At 46.1% G+C, this 15,572-nt stretch overlaps 2 protein-coding genes across 2 annotated transcripts; one reads left to right on the top strand and one right to left on the bottom strand.

The window, feature by feature from the left end:
* Positions 1–754: 754 nt before the first annotated feature.
* BDV37DRAFT_235690 (uncharacterized protein) lies at positions 755–4,885 on the bottom strand. The gene is made up of 17 exons (XM_032080535.1): positions 4,637–4,885; positions 4,346–4,550; positions 4,152–4,289; positions 3,526–4,086; positions 3,186–3,466; positions 2,965–3,052; positions 2,859–2,901; positions 2,766–2,786; positions 2,655–2,703; positions 2,501–2,585; positions 2,428–2,446; positions 2,345–2,359; positions 2,207–2,235; positions 1,804–1,879; positions 1,679–1,713; positions 1,557–1,620; positions 755–1,493 (listed from the first exon to the last, which is right to left on the bottom strand). The coding sequence occupies exons 2-17, from the start codon at positions 4,474–4,476 to the stop codon at positions 1,053–1,055; spliced, it is 2,076 nt and encodes a 691-aa protein (XP_031947410.1). The 5' UTR covers positions 4,477–4,550; positions 4,637–4,885; the 3' UTR covers positions 755–1,052.
* Positions 4,886–5,394: 509 nt separating this feature from the next.
* On the top strand, positions 5,395–10,520 carry BDV37DRAFT_235685 (ubiquitin-binding serine/threonine protein kinase VPS15). The gene is made up of 3 exons (XM_032080534.1): positions 5,395–5,719; positions 5,784–5,904; positions 5,951–10,520. Exons 1-3 carry the CDS (start codon positions 5,506–5,508, stop codon positions 10,440–10,442), a joined length of 4,827 nt encoding a protein of 1,608 aa, XP_031947409.1. The 5' UTR covers positions 5,395–5,505; the 3' UTR covers positions 10,443–10,520.
* Positions 10,521–15,572: the final 5,052 nt, after the last annotated feature.

Below are 15,572 nucleotides of genomic sequence, written 5' to 3'. Positions count from 1 at the left end.
ACCACCACTACCACAGTAGCATGTATGTATGAGTACTAATGGAACGTATGGCACGTATGGGACCGCTGAACACTCTCTGATCACCGCTGGCCAGTCAAACACCAGCGCACACTTCACCCATTGCTCTTTCATCAAAGAGGTTTAGTGACGACCCGACAGTCTGGTAACCTTGCTTGGCAAAATAGCAGTGCGTGTCTCCCAGTCTGATTGGTAAACACAGCCGCATAATCCGAGGAAAAAGGGGAGAGAGGGGTAGGAGACTAACGCAGTCTGTTATGGAGGATGGAAAGGAAATGGTGAGAATGATGGAGCCTCCTGTTTAGGCAAGAGGGGCTCTCCGTCCACCCGACCCTTGATGGGGCCAGCAAATCATCATATCTCTGCAGGCTCGTCCTGGTTTTCATCATGAATCAGTTGTTCTTCTATGTAGGTGTCCTCGGCTATCGTCCTGTTCTGTTTGGTGCATTTTTTTTTTTTTTTTTTTTTTTTTTTTTTTATAGAAAAAAGAGATCATTCATGTTTTTGTTTACTTTTCTCTGAAATTTGTCATTTTCTGTTGACGATCAGCATGAAACCCTTTTGATCCGTGAGTAGGGAGGTCCATGTTAGATGCCACTAACCTTTTCCTGTTATAAGTTTCATCCGGTCATGCAAATAATATGGACGTTGTTGAAGATCATACGAGCTGAGACAAAATCAATACCATCCATCCTAATAATACATCATTAGAAAAAGTAGGTTGCCAATTATTCCATACGCCCCCCCTCCAAAATCATTAAAAACTGGATGAAATACTAGCCAATGATCAAAATAAAATAGAAATTTGGAAGATAAAAATATGAAATAAGAAAATAAAAATTGAAAACACATAACATAGATGATTGCTCAATAACAATCTACTCTGAATTATTCCCGATTTGGAACTAGTAAAGTGACCGGTCTTCGCGCTAACCTTTTAGGCGAGCAGCAGTGCGTGTGTATATGGCAGTGGTCCGTCGTCTTGCCTTGTATGTAGTCCACATTTAGCCCCAGTCTTTCTCCCCTAACGTTCATTATTGAACTCGGTGGTGAAGGGTGACTGTGGCTGCCACTCGCTCCACTTGAGTGCGCAACCGTTCCACCTCGTCGATCATATCTGCGAGGTCAACACTTTCGGCCGGGCCCGCGTTTCGTCCACGCACCCCAATATACTGCTCTGGGTTAGGTTGTTTTCTGGCCCTACCGGAACTTAAAGAACGAGCATCAGCTGTGGAGAAAGCTAAGCCCGTCTGAATTGATGACACGGGGCGACCGCTTCCCCGTGCTGTGGCTGTCGGGGGCCATTGACTACTAGTATTTCGCCGCGAGACATAGCGGCGACTAGATTCATAGGCCCAGATGAGTGCAACAAAGGGAAGGTGTGTTGCTCTGAGCAAAACGATGCGCACCCGGCGGATATGCTCCGCAGGCAGAAAGAGCCTCAACGGGCGGATACAAAGCAGAGGGATGAGGTTCTGTGTATCAAGGTTCCGTGGTTAGCGGCATGGATGAACCATAACACCCTTGCAGTTACTAACCAATGGTGGCATGAAATAGGTTAGTCTTCGGGAATTACTGCTTTCCAACACGTAAATAGATAATCTGGTCCTCCACATCAGCGGAGCTCAATAGCGAGAAAATAGAGACCAGTAAAACTAACTGAAAAAGATATTCTTCGCGAGCGTGAGCCATAACCTACATTAGATAGAATGTCGGGTAGACAAATTAGCATTCTTGGGCGAATCAGGTTGGGATGCCCCACACTAGATCGTGGGTTGAACATACCCCTTCCAGACTCATGCTCATGAGACTGACCAAAGAAGAGATCAGTAAAAGGTTCGTCATCGAGACAAAAATTAGCCTGTGAATTGCACATATCAGCTTGCATGTTCTTCTTCTGATGTAACCAGACTTTTCATGCCAAGTATCGTGGGGTTATCGGCGTACGGCCCAAAGCGGCAGGTACAATAATACGCAAGGCTGAAAAAAAGAAAAAAAGAAGAAAAGAAAAGGGAAATTAATGGAACATGGGAGAGATAGATAGTGGAAAGATGGCGGCACTGAATTAGATAGCGCCATACTATCTCGAAAGTCTCTCCAAATGTCGAACGTGATCGAAAGAGTATGCGGCCAAGGTCACGAAAGGTACATGTGGCGCAGTATATTTCGTACTGAAGGGGAAACTCACATCAAACCGTAGCCGAAGATCGGGGAAATCTAAGAATTAGCGCATCAGTCAACTTAACGCCATGGCCAACCGATTTTTCAAACCCCCTTGCAATTTTGATTTGGGCTGCATGACAGCTGCTTAGCGCATTGTACTTACTTCGTGAGCGATGTCCTAATATCCAATCATTTCAGCCACCATTAGTATGAAGAACACTTCTACGCCAACGGAATACAACGCACAAAGCCTAAGACGTTCGATCTGCCTCGCGTTGTTAGTAGGAGCAGTTCAACAACAGGGGTCTCACCGCAATACCCAAAGAAAACTTTCACCAAAATCCAGGACATTTGCCTGAGAGAAAGTCGGTCACGGGCAAGCATGGTGAACGTCGTCAAGAACCCTGCAGCGCCACAATGTCATCATATGAGACTACGAGTACCTTCCTCTAGCGTGCCTCAGCGCCACATACCAATGTATAGGACAACTACAACGGGCATAAACCGGAAAAACGACTTTGTCTAGACCCAAGCGATCAGTCTTATCAGCTTCTTCGTCATCACACTAGCCCCGGGCGTAGTACCATCTCCTTCAAAACAGGTATCTATGCACGATACTTGTCAGCCCATTCAATGGTATGCGTTTATTTAATGCAGGGTCGGCGGGCCCGACGTACAAGACTCCCAAAATAGGAATTGAGGCTGACAAGTGAGCATATCCTGTTTGCCACCGTCAGATCGTAAACATGGACTTGAAACTTAGTAACAGCAGGTGAAACTTGCCTTGGAACTAGGAATAATGCCTCTAATGAAAGTATATCAAATGACAAGTCTGTAATGTACTCGCTATCTTCGGCCAACCCAATGATCCCTAGACAATTTTCTGCTTCAGCACATAGAACGGGGCAAAGCTAGGGTTCGCTCACCCCGATGGCACAGGATCCTAGTCCAGCTGAAAGAGCTGAACTAATGGTAAGGCAGATTCACAGGAGATAATGACTCACTTGAAATGACAAAGGCAAGCCCGGTGCCTATGATTCCCATATTCCATAGCTTCCAGAAGTCCATCTGATAGAAAAGCATCCCCGCATCTGCCATTCCGCTTACTTCATCATAAGCGAAGGCAGCGATCCAGAAATACATCAGCGTTTCAAAGATTCCTATACCCGTCGACTTTCGTTCAACTAGGACCGCATAGTATAGGAATAAGAAAGAGACAAAGAAAGCCGCTTCAAACGCTTTGCGATATACTGGAACCCGTAACCGAGAATAAGGATCCGCTGTCCTGTAACACAACTGCACTTCAGCAATCGGTAGGAGCTTGGGAAGCAGTGGTCATATTACCTTTTATTGAAGAAGTGTGGCCTCTTTGTCGAGTGCACACTCAAGGTATCCCAGAAAACAATTTCTCCCTTCCAGATATAGTCAATGACTCTCTGTACCACTTTTTGGCTGAGAAATTTCTTTGCGTGGGCAATAGTTGCAATCTCTAGAGCATTCAGCCCAAAAAACAGGGAGAACTTCTCCAGTTCATACGCATCATGTGTAAAATCGTGGGATCCTCGATTATCATCCTCAAGTGAGCTACCTAGACGCCTCGTGCCGCCAAAGAAACGATACAAAGATGAGGACGAGCTCAGCAACAAGGGTGCTCTCTCATCCTCTTCTAATGTCCTGTGATTAGTAGTAGCGGCAGAGGAATACCCGGAAGCACCCATTTCCGCTTGAGGAAGGTTGATAGCCTTCTGTGTGGGCCATGTGAGTTCCTCAAGCAGGTATTCAAGAGTTTCCCGCTGATTAAGATGACAGACAATCTGCCAGGCGACATATTCACAAGCGTATCCTCGACTTTCACTTACGCCCCAATCATAGTCAGCAGCATTATCAAATTGCCACTTCAGGATCCTAAGACAAGTCAGTTCAAACTCCTCTGCTAAGGAAAAGGCGTAAATATATCAAACTAAGCTTACATTAATGCAGGAATTATATATGTGTTATGTGAGCTTTCCACTAAAGAATGGATTAGCAACCTGAGACTATAGCCGTGAGAAGTAGACCCGATCTGTTCAAATGTATATGAGACATCAGATATAGTCAACGTCAAATAACTAGACAAGAGCATGTCAGGGCCATTTTCCAACAATATAGTGAGAGCGAAAAATACTTATATAGCTTTCGGACTACGTCAACTAACGGTTCGTCATCGTCAATAATCGGAACGTCGGGATGATCATTTCCTTGGGGCCCTATTGACGACGTAGAACAATCCTGATTAATTGAAGGCATAGTGGTCATCGGCTATCCAGAAGTCGCCCTCAGATCGATGGCAAGGTCGGTCAGCCGTAGTGTCGGCTTTACGATCGAGAACCCTGGTAATGATTAGCAAATTCATCACTGGAAACATAGTCGTGGTCGTGACTGGACGTGGCGCTTCTTGACCGATTCTGTACCGTACCTTCGATAAAGTGGACGATGGCCTTGGCGTAGATTGACGACGAAGTTCTTTACGGGGTAAACTAAATAGCCTGAGCCCAAGAAGTCCTTTGACCCAATCTTCACACACACATAACTCGGGATAAACACCTTGCAGGTATCATAGGTCACCGAGGGGCACGAAAGGTGGAGTTTTACAGAGCAGGATAAACGGTGAAGTAATATAACTCCATAATGGTTTGACGGCTATCGGTAAGACGGGACCAGCTGTACTAAATCATGTCGTCTGATTGGATAAGGTAGTATTCTTGAGCCTGATAGTTAAACAAGCTTTCTTCTTTGTACGGTACACCATTGCGTCTATCGACACAATCTGTACCTCACCTATCTCCTGAAAAATTGACGGCTGTTCACATACAATTTTACGGAGCTTTACCAGGTGAAAAGGTATAACTCATGAGACATTTTTTTTTATTACTTATCCTTTAGCAATAAGTAAACGCATCTTATCGAACGCCGTGTATCTGCAAGGCACTTCTCAAATCATTCTTCCCTTTATCCAATTTATTTTCATCTTTATTTTTGCCTAAACGCGCTTCTTGCTCCATAAAGATTATCATCAGGACCGCGTAGAGTCCCTCGTGTCAATACGGAATACGTACAGTTTACGGAGCACATTACACCGCCCGTATCATGTGACATGTACATCACCCAACGACGACACCTTTCAACGCGTCAACTTCACCTTTGCAAGGTATGACTACCAACTACTCGTTTTTCTGTCAAAGCGGAATCGTAGATTTGCTCTGTATATTACACAGACGCTTCCCTTATCTTTGCGTTGATGAGCTACATTGTTTTCAAAGGCCCCTGAGATGAAGGAACCTCAACATGGGCCAAGGTTATTCACTTACAACCCTTTCAGCGGGTTCGGCCGGGATTGATATCCCCGAGCTGTCCGACTTAACATATGAGAAGTCGATGGGTGGTGGGAGATTTATGAAGAGCATCCGGGCAAGGCAGCAAAATGGCCTCGTTTTTGTTAAGGTAATAATGAAGCCTTTTCCTAGCATGGAGCTAGAGCCATATGTCAAAGCTATAATTCGTACGTTTTTATTTATATGCCGTGTGCCAACATGCGCCCAAGGCGCTCTAACTTATCAGGGTAGGGGAGCGCAAGCTGCTTTCGGATGTTCCCAATGCCTTAGGTTATCAACGAATCCTTGAAACTAGTACTGGCGGTTACTTAGTCCGTCAATACATCCACAGCTCGCTTTATGACCGGATGAGGTATGTGCTGAACCTCCAGCCCATGGACTTTCTCTAACCGGCGTAGTACGCGGCCTTTCCCAGAGGATATTGAGAAGAAATGGATTGCATTCCAGCTTTTGTGCGCATTGCGAGATTGCCATGCGCTCGATGTCTTCCATGGTGACATCAAAACGGAGAATGTCTTGGTCACATCATGGAATTGGCTCTATTTGTCAGATTTCTCGTCATCTTTCAAATTAACATTCCTTCCGGAAGACAATCCTGCAGACTTTCACTTCTACTTCGACACCTCAGGGCGACGAACCTGCTACTTGGCACCTGAAAGATTTCTAGAAGCTGGTGAGAAACGAGAATCTGAGCAAGTTAACTGGGCCATGGATATTTTCAGTGCCGGCTGTGTAATTGCAGAATTGTTTTTAGAGTCGCCCATATTTACCTTGAGCCAAATGTACAAATATCGAAAAGGTGAATACAGTCCGGAACATGGCCAGCTGGCCAAGATCGAGGATCCGGAAATTCGAGCATTGATTCTTCACATGATTCAGATCGACCCAGAATCAAGATATTCTGCAGAAGAATACCTGAACTTTTGGAAAAACAAAGCCTTCCCGGAGTACTTTTATAGTTTCCTCCATCAATATATGTCTCTCATGACAGACCCCTCCTCGGGTAGAACACAAGTTGAAGCTGAATCTGCCAACAGAGGAGAGGCCGATGACAGAATAGACAGGGTCTACCTTGACTTCGATAAGATTTCTTATTTCCTCGGTGCATCAACCAAGAATTTGAAGGATGGCTCTAGTCGCACTTCCTTGAGGCTTACTGGCAATACTTTCCCTGTCCAGCTTGATTTGCCCCAGTATGGCCATCAAGGGTCCAAATCTCAGTCACAGACAGACGATGGTGTTCTCATTTTTTTAACACTCATTGTATCTAGTTTACGCAACACATCGAAAGCGTCTTCCCGAGTCAAAGCCTGCGATATCCTTCTTGCCTTTGCTGAGAGATTGTCCGATGAGGCAAAATTGGACCGCATCCTCCCTTACATTATGATTCTTCTTAATGATCGCTCTGACTCTGTGAGGGTTGCTGCCATACGCTCACTTGCACAACTACTGGAAATGGTCCATGTTGTGTCTCCCGTGAATGCTTATCTATTTTCGGAGTATATTTTTCCAAGGCTGCAGCCATTTGTTTCTAGTTCCAATTCAGACCCAAGCCCGCTGGTACGCGCCGCGTATGCATCGTGCATAGCATCGCTAGCGCAATCATCCCTCAGGTTTTTGGATATGATACAGGCGCTACGCACAGATACACGCCTGCCAGCTTTGATACCAGCGGGCTCTGAACTCAGGTGGACCGAAGACGCCACCTATCACAATCTTTACGATGTGGCAAGGGTCGATCTTCTGGAATACTTTGAAGCCCACACCAAAGCTCTTTTGACCGACAGCGATGCGTCAGTTCGACGCGCGTTCCTTGGATCTGTCTCCAGCCTCTGCGTCTTTTTCGGCAATCTCAAGACTAATGAGGTTATTTTAAGCCATCTAAATACGTATCTGAATGATCGTGATTGGATACTAAAATGTGCCTTTTTTGAGGCTGTTGTGGGTGTTGCAGCTTACGTTGGGAGCACAAGCTTGGAACAGTACATTTTGCCATTAATGGTACAGTCGATGGCTGATACGGAGGAATTTGTTGTGGAAAGAGTTCTCCGCTCGCTTGCCGCGATGGCCGATCTCGGACTTGTTCAACGATCGACCACCTGGGATCTCCTTCACACCACGGTGCGTTTCTTGATTCATCCTAACGTGTGGATCCGCGAAGCAGCTGTGACATTCGTGGCCAACTCCGCCAAGTTCCTATCAGTGGCCGATAAGTATTCTATTCTTACACCGCTTATTCGGCCTTTCCTTAAAGTCAACATTGTAGGGTTTTCAGAGGGCGATATACTCGACGCGCTTAAAAAGCCTATCCCGAGAAATGTATACGAGTTAGCCTTTATATGGGCATCCAAGGTTGAAAAGGGTATATTTTGGAGAACAGCAAATCTAGAGGGAACTTTCAGTCTTGGTGCGAATGAAGGTATCATTCCCAGAAGCCAGAGAAGCTCGAGTTACTCTCTAAGCTCGTACTCTAAGAATGAGGAAGATGAGCAGTGGTTGTCTAGGCTAAAAAATATGGGGATGAGTTCTGACGATGAGCTCAAGTTGGTCGCGCTCAGAGAATACATATGGAGAGTCACTGCGCGTCAGGTAAAAGAGTCTGAAAATGGGACCTCTGACCTGAACAACGTCATTGCTTTGACGCAATATGGAGTAACTCCTCAGACTGTTTTCTTTGACAAGAATCAAAATGTGAAGCCACGCAGAGCTCCATCGGCCAAGGACCTGCCTGGCAAGGCTGGGGAGCGCAGACCACATACTATCACCGATGCTCTACTCGATGCTTCAACTACGATTGATAGTCGACCTAGCTCTCGTAGAAAGCATGCACGTTCAAGAAGTCAACTGCAGAGAGACATAGGGCCTGTCCTGACTACGTCAAAGCAGGATACCTTGGATACCCTTCGAGCAGCAGAAAACTCTCCTGTCCCGTCGCCAGTGGCATCGTCACCAAGCGCCGCGCTAGGATCAGGGCCCTTATCACCTCCTAGCTCAGACACCGAACGAAGACTTGCCGAGGGAAGAGAGAGCCCCGGGCACGAAAGTTCATCGACGCCGACTGACGCCGAGAACCCAGTGGTGAGAAATCTAGCCACTGGCGTACAAAGGAAGCCCAGTGCGATAAGCCTACTCAATCGTAGGGAGTCCGCAAAAGCTTACGCCGAAACCAGTACGAGCTCTGCAAATGCATTTGGCAAAGTCGATGTTCCATCACATCGGGGAACGCCGCAGCCATCTCCATTGTCCGCTGCCCATGACGTGAAAACTCTCGAGAATGGGCCACAACAGTATCATGCCAGTCACTCATACGGAGGACATAATCCTGTCATCCTTAAGTTACTCGATAATGTGTTTGCGGAAAACTACCCTACGGACTTCTTTGACCTTGGTCCTTATGTCAAGGAGATAGACACCAGGCGAGCAATCAAGAAAGCCAGCGGTTACGAGACAAACAAGATATGGAAACCAACTGGTGGCCTAGTTGTCATCTTTGGTGAGCATAGTGGGCCGGTGAATAGGGTCGTAGTAGCGCCGGATCACGCGTTTTTTGTCACTGCCTCAGATGATGGCACCGTCAAAATCTGGGATACAAGCCGTCTTGAAAAGAATTTGACGCCCAGGTCCCGCCAAACTTACCGCCACTCTACCGAAGCTAAGATCAAATCATTGGCCTTTGTTGAAAATACACACACTTTCATCAGCGGTGCGACTGATGGGAGTATTCACGCGGTAAGGGTTGACTATAATAACATCAACGAGACTATTCGATACGGCAAACTCCAACTCGTACGCGAGTACCAACTACCAGCAGCCGAAGATGGGACCGTGGAATACGCAGTCTGGATGGAACACTTCCGTGTAGATGCACAGTCTACACTCCTAATTGCGACGAACACATGCCGGATTCTGGCCTTGGACATGAAAACTATGCTTCCTGTCTTTTCGCTTCAAAACCCTGTTCACCATGGGACGCCAACTACATTCTGTTGCGACCGGAAGCATAACTGGCTTTTGATAGGCACAACACATGGCATTCTTGACCTTTGGGATCTTCGCTTTCGAGTGAGGCTGAAGGCATGGGGCCTTCCTGGATCCAGCATCATTCATAGACTTCAAGTGCACCCTACTAAGGGACGGGGTCGGTGGGTCTGTGTGTCGAGCAGCGGAAGCCACGGCAACGAGATTACAGTCTGGGATATTGAGAAAGTCCGCTGCCGAGAAGTGTATCAAACGGACTCACCTGGGGTAGCACCTAACGGCGACGACACCAAAGCAAAACAGACACTCTTAATCTCTAAGGAGTACGACGCTTGGCACGTTGATAGTGACCGGCCTGAAGGAATGTTGAGTCGGTTCGCAACAGAGGGACCTATGTCAGGAGCTATCGAGCAAGGTTCAGGGCCGTCTCCTTCCAGCACACCAGCGGGGATATGCGCTTTTGCCGTTGGATTTGACACCCCTGAAGATAATCGGGATAGCAATACTCGCTGCGGATTTATTGTGTCTGGTGGGTGTGACCGCAAAATTCGTTTTTGGGACTTGGCTCGACCCGAACTATCCTCGATCGTTAGCGGACTGGACGTTGTTTCGGAAAACGGAGCAGCCGGAAAGCCGCGTTATGAAGTGTCTCAGCCGGGCCCATCCCTCCTGGTGACCTCCGAACACTTTCCTCACTCTAATGCCACTGCCGCTACTACCAGCTCGGGTGGAAAGAACAACAACAAAAAGGGAACGGCTGGAAGACTACCACGCAGCACAGTGATTAGCCTGCAGCAACAACAGCTCCTGAAGAGTCACTTGGACTTCATCCAGGATGTCGCAGTACTCCGGGTTCCGTATGGAATGGTCGTTAGCGTGGATCGCGCCGGAATGGTTTATGTTTACCAATGATGGTCATGTCTCATCATATATAATTTATGACTCAATGTTAATAGTGATAGAATCACGAATACCTCAGGTCTTGCAGACCATAGATTGACGATACTACATAGGAACAGCTTCCGCCACGTTGATCTATATAATTCTTTCGTAAACTCTGTATCCGTGAAGGGTCAACACTCACACTCCACTGACGGAACAACTGGGGGGAATTGTATATCCATGATACGAAAAGGCGAAAGAAGAAGAAAAAAGGAAAGGACACTACCCAATCACAAATATCAGCCAAACGTAGAATAGCTTATAAACAACTAGGTTCTTTAACCTATAGTAGCAGAAATATATATCGCAAACCTATGCAAACATCATGATACCCTGCAGCCGCCTAGATACATAGCTTCCAGTAATCACTAAGAACGACTAATAAACCAAATTTATACTCACTCTATACTAGTATTTCATTTCTCATTATCCCATCAGATAATAAATATTCATCTCTCGCCTCGCGATACTATTTATCTACGAAAGGCGTACCCTATCATACATCCATTGCTACCTCTTAACTTCATCTAAACCACCATAGCATCGCAGAGCCCATATTCTTCGAAATCAGGTCTATCCCCGCGAGCAGGTATAAGTTCGGCGGGAAGTAGGAGTAGAGCATTCGGGTTGCCTGGGGCTGGCGAGTGAAAATTCCCCGTGTGTTGCTTTCTGTTCTCGTATGTTCGAGAGAGGTGCGACAGTTGTTTGTTTGTTGCTTCTTGAGTGTTTTTCACAGTCGTAGAGTTGAAGTTCGCCTGTTACAATACTTGTATAGTCGGGAATAACGAGGGATGGATAACGTGGCAGACATCCCTATTCCTTTGAATGAACAATTAGTCTGTCTGATATGGTGTATGTTATTTTGAGATTCTCAGGTGATGCTGGCTAGTGAGTTGTGCTATGTCTCTCGTGTAGTATTCCACCACGTGTCGATATTACATTCTATAGTATCTGAATTAGTGTTCTGGAGTTTCGAATAATGTTGCTGGAGGCCATCGTTTGGTCGGAATTAGATAGATAGGTGCGTTAGTTAATTTGAAGCTGTAATCACGTAAGTATGCTTAAATTATTGGGGGGGGTTTTTTTTCATGAAACATGTCTAATCTACGGAATATACCTTTACTCTGCCAATGGTTATCAATTAGACCTCAGTTCCCAAGTAAACGTGCCAGCCAGGTGGCTCAAGTGATTTAGTTGCTCAAAATGTATGTGCTGTCCAGAAAGGGTGAACAGTTCATCTCCATGTGATACAGACCAACCCAAAGGCATGGCTATCCAAGCAATCGAACTAGGATAGACTAGTAGGTTGTCTCCAATGGTTTTCGGGCGCTTTCCCTGACGGCTGGCAACAAAGAAAAGGAAATTGCAAAACCTTAACACGGGTCGGGGAAAATAAATGATAACCAAGGTTGTTAGCGCTGATAAATGTTCCGTACTGTAAGGGTTCTGTTTAAAATGTGTAGGTCGATTGGACTGGGTTCATGGGTTTGGAGGTGTCCAGGGCATCATGGTCTAATGTTTCCGCACGAAACAGCTGGGAACGAGTACGTGCGCGACATGCATTGCTTGGTGTAAGTAGATATGTATGTATGTATGTACTTTTGTTGCCCCCCCCCCAATATCCTACGCCCCGTTTTAATCGATATGATATAGCATGATATGATGTGTATATTGCCCCTTAGCTCGGGATATGGCGGGAGGAACGGTCCAACGGTCAACGAGGTAGATACCCCTGTTCTTAGGGTGAGCGGCATTCAGGTTTAACGCTCAATATAGATACCTGAACGGGATTAGTCCTTTAGATAAATGAATAGTTGAACCGGTGGATCCGAGACGGTGGATGGTGAAACACTAGACAGTGGATAGGTCACAGACTGGCAGGAAACGTCAAGCACTTCACCTTTGTTTGGGGAAGACGGTGACTATGGAGTTCTATAGTGCTGTCAATGGCAAGTGTTGACTACTTCATAGCAATTAGTATACGTAGGGTGTAGTTTTGCCTCGCTTTGAACAGGGTCTGTACAGAGTTGCATGTCAAGGACGGAGAATATAAGGAGTGGTATATACCGTTTGTTTATAGATGGGGTTGCTGGGATTATGAACAGACCTGACAGCGGCTTTCTTTTCTTTTTTTTGCTTGCTGTTCCTGGCTAATGTAATCCGCTCTGTGGTGTCATTTCTTGGCTTGCCTTTGCGTTTTGACATTGACCTCAACGAGGGTATTTACTTGTTACGGATTGTTATACAGGTCAACTGAGTTGGTAGTGACATACAATGAAGGTCTTCGACATTGGAGAAGGTCTCGGCGGAAGGGTTCGATGTCTGAGCTCGTCAACAGGACTCGGGAACCTGTTCGCATATACGTTTCGGAGTTAGGCTGCTGCACCAACTACAGACTAAATCAGAAGGCGTAAGCAACTAAAGTGTGCTGTCAGTAAACAATGGCAATGCGGAAAAACTAATAGAATAGTGCCTCTATCTTGCTATACACGTTGAAATAAAGTACTGCATGCGAAACATCTTGTCCGTATTCCAAGATTAGCCCGACAGCATCCATGGATAAATCGCTCGCTAAGCGAATCTTGACTGTAATCTGGTGTAATTACTGGTTGGCCTTGAGAGTTTGGGCCGTTGGGTCTGTACCAGACAGCCGAACCGAGATTCCCGTGAGGGAGCCTATCGAAAGAAACCCCACGACGACAGGATCGTGTTTGTTATTTATTACCTGTACCCCGTAGTTTAGCACCGCTGTGTGGAAGCAGACTTTTCCTTCTATTGTTATCTGAAACACACTGTTAATTCCATGGTGTGGCTCGCATATTCTCCGAGTCGATAGTGAATTCGATAGTTTGATATAAAAATAGCGGTCAGTTGCCTGCTAGTGCTGCAAAGATGTCATGGTCAATCAGTTGATCGATGCGATTCAAACCGTCTGGTTATACTCGGTATCTTATAATTGCAGGTCATGCCGATTCCTGGGGCTGAATCTAGATTGTTTGTTTGGGGAGCACTAAATCTGCAGGTAGCGATTAGAACTGCTGTCTGTGTGTACGGCAGCTGGAGTCGGGGTGAGCCTGCCATTTTTGACAGAAGCATCGTGTCAGAGATTTTCGGTTGGAACTCCTATTTGTTAGAAAGGGATAGCCATGACTCGAAGCAGTGGATCCGGCGGGAGGAACGCGTTGTCTCCGACCTGTCCGTCAGTACCGCTACCTCGAGTTAGGTATCGGCTCTTCTAGTATTCAATACGATGTTAAGAGGATGTGGTGGATTTCAATGGAATAAAGGGAGGCCGGGAAGCAAAATATAAATACAAAAGAGGGATACGTAATGGCAGGCTTCCAGAAAGCGAGGAGAAAAAGTCAAAGAGTAGTACTGTAGAAATCCTCCGAACGGGATGGATGTAAGTAACTCAGTATCTCCGACTATTCATCACAAGGTTAACTTTTCGGTGTTCAGGCGGTTTGACAATGTTCATTGTTGGTAGCGACAAATTTGGGTTTGGATCGCCCTGGAAGACAAGAATACGTGGTATAATTATTGAGAACCTGCCGTATTACTGCATAAGTGCGTCCTGTTACGGTACCCATGATGCATACCAGGGTTGGCAGCGAACTGCTGCAAATAATGATCGTCCTCTTTTGCCGGTTGCCACTGCCACTTCCATGCCTCCCGCCGAAAATATTCCACCGTGGGTACGGAGCATTAGGTACTCATTGTCAGGGGAAAAAAATCAATAAACAAGAAGGCAACAGGCAATTGGATATATCCAGGACCAAAGTCATATCATTCTGCCATGGGACATTGGCGGCTTAAACTGAGAGAATAGCTCCGATTCATCCCTGTCGTAATCCCACCCCTGATATTACTCCAGAGTAGTAAATTCTCTTCAACACAGACCAAAAGTCAATCGCGCAGGTGTGCACGGCGATGATAAGCGATACGAGAACTCTATTCAGCCTTCCCTTACCACATGTGGGATTCTCGGCGGAAGAATACTTGTGTATAGATTCCAGAATTTCATTCCAATCCAGCCGAGCGAAAAGAGCCCACCACAAAAAGAGGGATTAATATTAATGTCTCTGCGGATAAGGCAAAAGGCGGGACTGGAAGTGGAACGAGTTGTTCGCATCCATGATACATGGGCCGAGCTCCACTTCCGAGTGACGAGCAGTATATGCTACGTACTAGTACTTAGGTGCAGAAGGATAGCTTCATGCATGTTCGTTGTGCTTGGAGTCTGGTCCATGTTCCTGTAGCTTTTTTTTTTTTTTTTTTTTTTTTTTTTTTTTTTTTTTTTTTTTTTTTTTTTTTTTTTTTTTTTTTTTTTGTTTGACTTCCATAGCGCTTCATTGTGTTTGGTTGAGACTCGTGGGAGAAGATCCATTCTCGCGTGGGTAAAGGGCGAACTTAGCCCGAGCCGTCTATCGTGTTGGGAGGGTTAGCCTTGTCTCAGTCCAATCATTTCCCCGAATTGCGGGAGAAGTCTTTGGTACCTGAGGTAAGCTCCGTCAGAAGCACTTCGCTCAGGTACCCGTGACTTCCCAGGTTGAAGCAGTGTGCCGAATCTATTTCAGACTTTCAGTATGGTAATACCATCGGCTGGCCGCCACGCCCCCGCACGGGCGCAAGGAACGAACCTCACCTGGAACACAGACTCTGGACTGAACCGGAATTTATCATTGTGCAGACAAACTTTCTATTTCAGGAAGTCGAGTCATGTTCAATATGAAAGAGTTCATTTGCAAAGGAATGTCCTGTCTTCTTGACTACGACTACTAGTCGAACAGTAGAACGATTGTTCCTTCCATTGTTCCAAGTCCCTCACGTATCAGATGGGGGACAGCCGGTTGATGGTCCCTGACTAGCAGTATCCACCGGCGCAGGAACGAACAAACGGGGGAAAGTCTTGTGTACTTTACTGGGAAAATTAGATTAAAAAAACCGCAAAAAAGAAACGGAAGGACCTCGAGTCTCCCCTACGGAGTTAGTCTCTACACTAACTACTACTAACGCTCCAATGAGAACGGGCCCCTCAACCCCTTTACTGCGACTTGCCAACTCTTCAGGGTCAAGATCAACTCCCTGGCTCTTTCTTTT

The sequence above is a fragment of the Aspergillus pseudonomiae genome (assembly GCF_009193645.1).
Source record: "Aspergillus pseudonomiae strain CBS 119388 unplaced genomic scaffold BDV37scaffold_1, whole genome shotgun sequence".
Classification (NCBI taxonomy): Eukaryota; Fungi; Ascomycota; class Eurotiomycetes; order Eurotiales; family Aspergillaceae; genus Aspergillus; species Aspergillus pseudonomiae.
The sequence above is the reverse complement of the archived record's forward strand: the minus strand, read 5'-3'. Positions and strand labels throughout refer to the sequence as shown.

Coding starts and splice junctions, on each gene's coding strand:
- BDV37DRAFT_235685 (XM_032080534.1), top strand. CDS start 5,506: ATGGGCCAAGGTTATTCACTTACAACCCTTTCAGCGGGTTCGGCCGGG. Junction 5,720..5,783: donor ATATGTCAAAGCTATAATTC/GTACGTTTTTAT, acceptor TTATCAGGGTAG/GGGAGCGCAAGCTGCTTTCG. Junction 5,905..5,950: donor TCGCTTTATGACCGGATGAG/GTATGTGCTGAA, acceptor TAACCGGCGTAG/TACGCGGCCTTTCCCAGAGG.
- BDV37DRAFT_235690 (XM_032080535.1), bottom strand. CDS start 4,476: ATGACCACTATGCCTTCAATTAATCAGGATTGTTCTACGTCGTCAATA. Junction 1,880..2,206: donor ATCTTCGGCTACGGTTTGAT/GTGAGTTTCCCC, acceptor TGCAATTCACAG/GCTAATTTTTGTCTCGATGA. Junction 1,494..1,556: donor CCTATTTCATGCCACCATTG/GTTAGTAACTGC, acceptor CTTGATACACAG/AACCTCATCCCTCTGCTTTG.